The 8,688-nt window shown below is 44.3% G+C and overlaps 1 protein-coding gene across 6 annotated transcripts; it reads right to left on the bottom strand.

Annotated features, from left to right (window-relative positions):
- Nucleotides 1–443: 443 nt before the first annotated feature.
- On the bottom strand, nucleotides 444–8,255 carry mus81 (MUS81 structure-specific endonuclease subunit). Of its 6 annotated transcripts, none has more exons than XM_061668758.1 (15): nucleotides 7,423–8,255; nucleotides 7,039–7,168; nucleotides 6,386–6,462; nucleotides 6,157–6,276; nucleotides 6,003–6,083; nucleotides 5,777–5,922; nucleotides 5,262–5,423; nucleotides 4,375–4,461; nucleotides 4,178–4,305; nucleotides 4,015–4,112; nucleotides 2,917–3,132; nucleotides 2,077–2,199; nucleotides 1,902–1,944; nucleotides 1,745–1,828; nucleotides 444–1,622 (listed from the first exon to the last, which is right to left on the bottom strand). In XM_061668758.1, exons 1-15 carry the CDS (start codon nucleotides 7,603–7,605, stop codon nucleotides 1,603–1,605), a joined length of 1,698 nt encoding a protein of 565 aa, XP_061524742.1. In that variant the 5' UTR covers nucleotides 7,606–8,255; the 3' UTR covers nucleotides 444–1,602. The 6 variants fall into 6 exon arrangements, with proteins under 6 accessions (XP_061524742.1, XP_061524738.1, XP_061524737.1 ...); XM_061668754.1 differs by having other exon boundaries at nucleotides 444–1,828; nucleotides 7,423–7,567; nucleotides 8,164–8,255; XM_061668757.1 differs by having other exon boundaries at nucleotides 445–1,622; nucleotides 1,902–2,005.
- Between the last annotated feature and the right edge of the window lie 433 nt (nucleotides 8,256–8,688).

Below are 8,688 nucleotides of genomic sequence, written 5' to 3'. Positions count from 1 at the left end.
CCATCTTGCCGATTGTGCCATTTAGTGCACACCTGTCTCCAATTATCTGGAGACTTGACACCGCAAATGAAAGCAAAACAGACGCGTCTCCTCTTGCAAAGTTTACGCAATTCAAAAGCTGCACCACTTCCGGGTAAAACGACAACAACACACAAACATTTCCCGCTAAACTGCAACCAGGAAGTTATTAAGTCGGCACCGCCCTTCAGCTTCCGGCGGAGGCTGGCGCCGCCTTGTGGTGAGGGGTCTCTCTAACATTTACATTCCATGCCGCCATATTGGATGTGGCAAATTCGAGCGTTTGGACATGAAATATGCCTCATTTGCTTCTTGGCGATGGAGCAACCGATTTACAGTCAAATATAGACTCATTATTATGACTGAACAATACCTTTTAATTCAATTAATAGCATAATTTTGCAAAGAGAACTATATTTGCCGACTTTTTGGGCAATACTACAATACCCGTGTGTGCATAATACAGTACTGTATTATTTCCAAATTAAATTCCGCCAAAGTAACTACTCTGATTGTTGTTAGTTTCTTAATCAACTTTTGTCAGAATGTTGAGACTAGAAAGCACTGGGGAAACCGCTCCAGTGATTGCCATAATTAGTCGTTAAATTGTCTATTCATCACTGAATATAAAAACGGACTCAAATCACTTAATGTAAAGGTTAGTGCTCTGAATTCAGAAAACCCACATCACTGCTACCTTTTCAGGATCTAGTTGTGTTTTTACACAAATTAATGATTTCATATTCATATTTATTGTCACAGTAATGGTGGTACACATTGGTAGATATAAAAACTGCAACTGCAAAATGCAAACCTTCAGACTAAAACCTTCTCTTGGCACTAGTACCTTTTCTCTGAACCAGAACCTTCACTTAGGAAAAGAACCTTATTTCAGGTACATTATAAAGACATACAATTACCATACATATTAGACTTAAATGCATCAATGTATTAGTAGCGCCTTCTCGTGTACTTCCAACTTTACATTTTCTGAATGTCATTCACCAAGGAGGTTCGTGTCCCATGGCACTTGACTGAACGGATCGGTCAAGGGGGACACTGCACAGACTAGCGCACACAAAAAAGGGAAGCCAAGAGAACACACAATCCTTGCTCGGGGATATTAAGCAAAACAATGAAATCTGTCCAAAACAAGTTGAGGAGGAACTTGATCCAGTAATACTAGTAATGACAGTAATACAGCTCAAATGAACTACATTAAGAAATTCCACACTAACAGAACTACCATTGATTAGGAAATTGCACTTAAAAGTTCAAAAACAAGTCCCGACTTTCCCCCTTGTTCGCCTGTTTTATAAGAAAGGGAATTTGTCACAGGTTAGGGATCAGAACCGTAGAAATAAGTTGCTCCGTTAGCTTCACGGCGGCTCGTCGTGTTTGTTTCCAGCGACATTCTGCTGAGCGACTTCAACAGTGCGCGGTCACGTGATCTGTTCGACTACTTCCTGTATAAGCGCAGAATGAAATGACAAAAAGCAAATGGTGACAGCAAGACATAGTCAGCCTGGAAGACGAGCTAAGACAGCGCTCCGTTGGTGCAGTACAGCTGGGAGAGAGTTCGGCTCAAAGCCGGACCCAGATTCCTTTGAAAAAGAAAAGTGAAACGTATTTAGCCCCGTGGCGGTTGAGATTCGATAGCTAATTCTTCCAAAAAGGCCGCCGTAAGCATCGCTAACTGAGCAAGGTGCAAGGGCAAAAAAGCAACCTGCTGAGCCTCCCGTATGGAACGCTGGACAGCAGTTTCTCCTTCCCGTCGTCACTTTTGCACTTGGCGTACGCCGCCAGGAGACTGAGGAGGGAAGGTTCGCAATTAGCAGCTCACTTTCCCGCCTCCCGCAGCGTTCACGGAGCGAGTCGAGTACCTGTGCGGGGTGCTGTATCTCTCCAGGACAGCCGCCGCTTTGTCTGCAGACAAGCCGCTCACTTGCATCAGCTGCCTGGCAAAGGCTTCACGCACCGTCTGACTCTTAACGGGAGACGACGACGACGTGTCGGTCACTTTACGAGCCGAGCGCGAGTCCTAAACGGCCGCCTCACCTTGTTTTTGACAGCGCCGTAGTTAAACTCGGAGAACGACACGAGGGAACAGAAGGGGGTCACGACGTCACTGCGGTCGGGGTCACCGTCCAGCTCGCGAGAGCGGCACGCCAGCGTGCGCTTCTGCCGGGAGCGCGGCGGTGTCAGAAGACAGGAAAACACACACACACACACAAGTTGTGGGTGTGAGCACAGATCAACATGGATCACATTCACATTAGCGTTTCAGACGTTTGCTTTGCTTTCTGTTATTTACGTTATGTTCATTTTTTTTTTAGGAATTTGTGCATCTTTTATCTAATATTTTTGTCAAATATTTGTATATTTTTCATCTCACATTTGTACATTTTTCCTTCTAACACTTAAGTTGGTCTGTTTCTAAAATATTTGGGCATCCATCTAATGAATTCGTATTTCTTTGAATGTTTGTCTTTCGTCTATTAATATTGTTTGTAATACTTGTATTTGGTGTCAAATAGTTCATTTTTCATCAGTTTTGTTTTATATTTGTGTATTTTCATCGAATATAGTTTTTACCCGTCCATTTTTTTCCATAGATTTCTTTCCAATATTTACACTATTTTATTATCCTTATTTTCAGTTTCAGTTTTTTTTCTATATTTCTGTACTTTTCATCTTTTTTGTCTAATACTTAATGTTTGTATTTTTCCTTCTATTTTTGTTTTCCCCAGTCAAAGAGTATTTGTGCATTTTTAACATATTAATATATTTGTATGTATTTTGCAAATCCCCACAAGTATAATCACGAGACGAATGACAAGCGCGCTCATTTTGCTCAGTGTTTCCACACGAATATGAAAAGGAGGTGTGGGCGGCCACCTGGTAGAGTTTGGCGAGCTGCGCGGTCATGGCGGCGAGGTAGGCCGCCGATTCCCTCACGTCCCGCACCCGCTTGACGAAGAAGTCGTCCGCCACCTGCGTGTTGACGACGGCCTGCCGCAGGGTCATTTCGGGGATGCTGAGGTGGGCCGCCTCCTTCCCGCCTCCCTCCACCAGGTAGATGGGCCTGCGCAGGCCGCACCTCTTCAGGCGAAACTGACACGGGAACACACACGTTTTCAAAACATGTCTTCTCTTGCGTTACACTAAGAGGGATTTTCAAGTCGGCCGTTATACAATCGCTGATAACGAGGGGGTCAGACACTCGGGTATTTTTCTTTTTTGAAACAGCAGAAGCTCGATTTTCCTGCTTAATCTGATCCAGAAACTCGGACTAAAACTGAATGCAAAAACAAAACAAAAAAAAATATATATATATATATATTTTATATTTTTTTTTGCAAAAAAAAAAAAAAATATATATATATATATATATATATATATATATATATATATATATATATATATTTTTTTTTTTTCCAATAGGAAATCCTGTAAATCCAATGAATCCGTTCCAGATCCCCAAAAATATGAACGCAAACAAAATACATTAGAGAGAGAATAACTACAGTTTTACAGAGAAAAACAGTTTGAAATGAATATAAATTGATTATGATTCAGCTCCAGGTTTGGTCCGTAACGCGTCAGGACAATAGGCAAAGATATTGATCGTGTTCCCAATTAAAAGCAGATGTTTGAAAATGTGCCGTTTTGATTAAAAGCAAAGACAATCAGTCTCCTTACATGGAGGACGCCAGAAATCTGAGAATATTAACTGTTGAGAGGCTGAAATTCTGAGCATTTGGACAATTTCAGGTGAAACAATGGCGCTAAATGATTCATCGATGATCGGAATAGTTGTAGCCCCTCAAGATGGCGCGCTCAGCTCAGCGGTGGCCACTTCGACGATTTGTCGACGTCAAAACGGAGTCGTTTCACGTATTACGGTTCATTTTAGATTCATCCTGACATTTCTCCCGAAAGCCCAATATCCCAAACGTTTTACGCGTAGCGCAAATAGAGTCGTTAATATCCGACCTTCTGCTCCCTGAAGCGTCCGTCGATGATGCTGCCGCACAGGTCGTCCATCCGCTTCCTTTCGACGATGTAATCGAGGACCAGCTCTCGCGCGAGACCTGCGGAGTCTTCAGCGTAAGTGTCGACAGACAGACGGGCGGCGGGACGAGAGCCGAACGCGCACCTGACGAAGGCGTGACCTTCTCCCGGGCCACCCACAGGAAGTCCCCGACGTTGAGCTTCCTGACGTCGAAGTTGACCCGGCTCCTCTGCAGCTCTCTGACCAGCTCCCGCTTGCAGGGGCGGCCGCCGCTGCGGGCGCGCGAGATACGTGACGAAAGGCGCCGGCTAAACGAGAGCAAAAAGACGACCCGCGCTCACCCGCACGTCTCGATGACGTCCACGCAGAGGACGATGTCGAAGGTGCCGGCGAGGAGGCGTCCTCCGCTCGCCGCCTCGCATCTCGGTCTGGGAGAACAACACAAGTCGGTTTGGTCCAGGGGTTCGCAAACTTTTGGAGTCCAGTTTGGAATGACACTCCAGATTCATGGAGCTGGCTGCGTTTGAAATCAGCGGAGCTTCGAGTGACGAGGGTTGCAAATTAGCCTTCGCTACAAACACTGCGATACTTGCATGCGATGCCTGTTTGCAGATGTTTTTGGGATCTGCAAATCTCTGAATAAAAGAAAGCAGTGTTTTTGGTGAAACCAACCCATGTTGTTCTTGTCCCTGAAAACAATATTCTGTGGGTCGCGAAAGATCACTCAAAATGCTGGAAAACGGCTTGCAGTGAAATGAGTTAAAGGTCCCGTATTTTGCCACGCCATTTTTTTCTCGCATTTGGGATATAATTTTGTCTCTATGGTGCCTCAGTAAACGTGTGATATAAATTCAAGTGTTCCGCAAGAGGCCTGAAATCAGCTCATTGGAATTTATCGAGCTTACTTGACCACGTCACTAACTCGTCTCCCGCGCCAGCGCTGTCGACTTAACAAACACGTGACCTCACGACACAGAGGCAACCAATCAGAGCAAGGAGGGCGGTCTTAGCCAAATATGGACAAAAAAGTGGCTCAAACCGAAGTAGCTCTCAGAGTACTACTATATCATCTAAAAAAATAGGGCCATTGTCTTTAAAATATATATGTAAGTTCTTCTTGCAAAGATGTCAGGTATGATAAATGATAAGACATAATTGCAAATGACTCCGCGAAGCCCCAAGCAACCACGTGGGGACTCGCGTACCACTGGTTTCGTAGCCTACTTACTGTACGCCGTCCTCCTCCTCGTCATCCTCACTCGCAGCGAGGTCAATGGCTGCAGGAGCACCTTCGTCTTCATCGTCGTCTTGGTCCAAAGGCGCTTTGGACGCAAGCTCCGGCCCGTCCAGTCGCCTCGCCAAAGACGTGCCTTCCTCCGTCAGAGAGTAGCTGACAAGAGGAGACGCCAGGCGGCCATAAGGAGGGAGAACAAGATAAAGCCACGCATCACGCATGGCTTTGCGTCTCTCTACAAGTTGCGTAATCTTTTGTGGTAATTTTCATTTTTGGGTCAAATTTTGATATCATTGTCGCGTGCTGGTGTATATTTTCTAATATTTGTGATTTTTTCAGTCTAATAAATGTACAATTTGTTTTTGTATATTTGCGTATTTGTCATCTAATGCTATACTTTTCATCTAATTTTTGTGTATTTTTCCCTCCCCCAGTTGACTATTTTTTGGTCTAACATTTGAGTATAATTGTGTATTTTCCATGTAATACAATGTCTATTTTTGATCAACCTTCTTTCTGTAGGCGTCTTGTTCATGTAGCAAAGGCGGGAGAGGCTGAGGACCGACCGTGCGGGACAGTGCGTCTTCTGCAGCAGGTTCCTCTTGACCAGGGCGGCGACCGCCGACCAGGCCGCGGACCTCCTGCCGAGCTCGGGCTACGAGCGGACATGCGGTGAGTTGCCTTGGCGGGATTAAAGAAGTCTATCTCAATGTGAAGACGCTGAGCGGGACTGACCACTGTGAAAGATTTCTGGCAGAGATGCTGCGCTCGGGCCTGCAGCTCCATCTTGAACATGAACCCTTTACTGCCCGCTGTCTGCAGGGAGACACGCCGCTCTTCATTTGAGTTGAAAACTAAATAAAGGCTCACGGGACTGTGATGGCGTCACCTGCGAGTGTCTGTAAAGAGCGAGCAGCACGGCGTAACCGCCGGATCCTTTCTGGGGTGCGTATTCCCTCTTCCTTTTCTTCGCCACTCCTCTTCCTCTTTTCTGATCCTGAACGGTGTTCTTCAACACATCAACATTGCTCATGAAGCCCTTCAATCACTCACCGATTACAGCAACGCCTCACGTCATTGCCCTCAAAAGACGGAAGATGTTTTTCATGCTTTGTTACCTCCCGGCTGGAAACCGGACGCTCGTCATCTGAGCCGACAGGCGGCGGCGCTCCCACGCGAACTGCCGTTTCCTGACCTGAGAAAGAGATGAGGTCGTCTTAATAGTCACGCACGACTTTTCTCTTTCAATGCGCAGCGTTTTCTTTGTTTCAATAAATCACATTACAGACAGCTAGTGTTACCGTTACAAATCTTCACAAGAAGGTGACAGAATTTTAGTTGAGTTTTGGTACTTTTCTCAAATATTTTTGTATTTCTTTTGGTCTAATATTTTGCAATATTTTACAAATGTCTGCGTCTTACTATTTTTGTATTTGTTCTAATAGTTGTGCATTTAAAAGTAGGTATTTGTCATCTACAATATATGTATTTTTCATCCATTTTTTTGTATTTTTCAAATACTGTATTTTGCTTTGTTTTTTGAAATATTTAGTATTGTTTGTATAACATTTTGCATTACTTTTCTAAGATCTTAAATACACATTATATTTGTGTATTTTAGATGCAATATTTTCCCGTACATTCTGTAACATATTTTTGTATTTTTCCACCAATCGACCATTAAATTCCACCGAATAGCTACCATTATTTCATCATACAACAAAAGCGACCTTAAAAATGAATCTGTTGAATCGGCTTCTGTATATCTCACCGTATTCTCTGTAGTGTTGGTGGAGCTTCGAGTCGAGGATCTTGCATATGCCATCCCCAAAATTCTGCAGGATCTTGGCCTCTCTGGCATCACGAAGCGGAAGAGGATATTTATTCAGAGAGCTGATAGCCTACAAGAAACGCACACAACAATAAAGGGCGGCTGCGGGGCCAGGCGATTCACAGATTTGTTTTCCACTTCTTGAAGGAACAGCACAATGGTCAGTGAATTGAAGCAAAAAAGGGGGCAAAAATCTTGATTTTAAGGTCATATCATCCAGTCCTAGTTGGTGGTATCGATCATGTAATTTTTTTTCCACATTCAGAACACAAACGCAGCAGGTTATGAGTCATGGTGCTGAGAAAAAACCCATGCACTGTGGACCTTCTGGTAAGTGTACTGCAGCTTCAGGCCTTTCTCCTTCGCCTCGTCGCGGAGTTCGGTGAGCCACTTGACGAACAGCGGGTTCGGGCACGCGGGCAGGCCACGTTTCCGGCCCATGGGGACCGGCTCGGAGGCGGACATGTTGCTGGATGAGATGGGGGGGGGCGTCAAAGACAAATTCATACAGTCGTCAATTGAATGGGTTGGGTCCCATTTTTTATAGCTTCTCTGCGACAAAAAGGATTCATGCCAAGTAGTCGTCTTGTGCCAGCCTACAAACCGCCAACTTTGGGTGTATTTTCCCACTGGCAATCTTTAGCAAATGGATCCATTTTTTACTCATTACAGACATTTCAGTTTTGATCATCCTGTCAGAATTTTGCTTGCACCAAAGCAGAGTCCTCAGTATGAGTACTATGCAAAAAGAGGCAAACTATTTTGTGTGCAAGTTTTTTATTTTTCTTTCGTTGTGCCAAGTTAGAAAAAACGGGTCGTGTACCGGTACTGTCTGTCTGGCACTCCAGACAATCAATATTCACGTTTAACTTTCACCGTTGTACATTTCAGAGTTTGTACTTGTTACTTGTATTCGAGAGGAAAATCATGGCCGTTATCTCAATGTTGTCCTTGCTGTGGCGAAGTTTGTTGAAGCGTTTTTATTTTCTCCATTCACTTTCATGACTTTCTTCACTAAATTATCATCCCGGAGCGAAATTCCAACAGAAGCAAAGAATAACTTACCTGACAATTTCTAATGAAAAAACGTAAACTCAAAATCAATCGGTCGTCAAATGAGTCCCGCTGCTCCAACCGGAAGTTTTCTTGGCCTTACTTCCTGGTTTGCCACCAAGAAGCTAAGCGCTGTGGAAACATCGCCCCTAGCGGTAATTTCGGAACTAGCATTCACATGTGAAAAGAAAACAAGCTATTGTTCATCGAAATTACAAGCTTGGAGCTAAGCAGCAATAACATCATTGATGTGTGTGTGTGTGTGTGTGTATAGACGAATATATGAAATGAATGATTTGTTTCCGTTGCAAAAGTCAAACTATTTGAATGAAAAAAAATGTACTCTATGTCGTGACCTGTTTTTTGAACGTCAAGCAAGTTCACATTTTCTCCTGATTGGTTTTCCGGACAGTAACCTTGTTGCAATTTGCTCGAGTGGAATTCCCAGACCGTTATCCCTGCGCCCGCCTGCACACGTCCTCAAGCTAAGAGGGCGTTTGCCGGATTCCTCCGACAAGACCTGACAAGAGGCCAGGA

Source organism: Phycodurus eques, chromosome 23, assembly GCF_024500275.1.
Source record: "Phycodurus eques isolate BA_2022a chromosome 23, UOR_Pequ_1.1, whole genome shotgun sequence".
Taxonomy (NCBI): Eukaryota; Metazoa; Chordata; class Actinopteri; order Syngnathiformes; family Syngnathidae; genus Phycodurus; species Phycodurus eques.
Note: the sequence above shows the minus strand (reverse complement) of the source record. Positions and strands in the feature narration are given on the sequence as shown.

Excerpts from the sequence above, each read along its gene's own strand:
- mus81 (XM_061668753.1), bottom strand. The coding sequence starts at position 7,605 with ATGAATTTGTCTTTGACGCCCCCCCCCATCTCATCCAGCAACATGTCC. Across the intron at positions 7,169-7,422 it reads TGCAGTACACTTACCAGAAG|GCTATCAGCTCTCTGAATAA; the intron begins GTCCACAGTGCA and ends CGTTTCTTGTAG. Across the intron at positions 4,462-5,261 it reads GAGGAGGAGGACGGCGTACA|ACCGAGATGCGAGGCGGCGA; the intron begins GTAAGTAGGCTA and ends TTGTTCTCCCAG.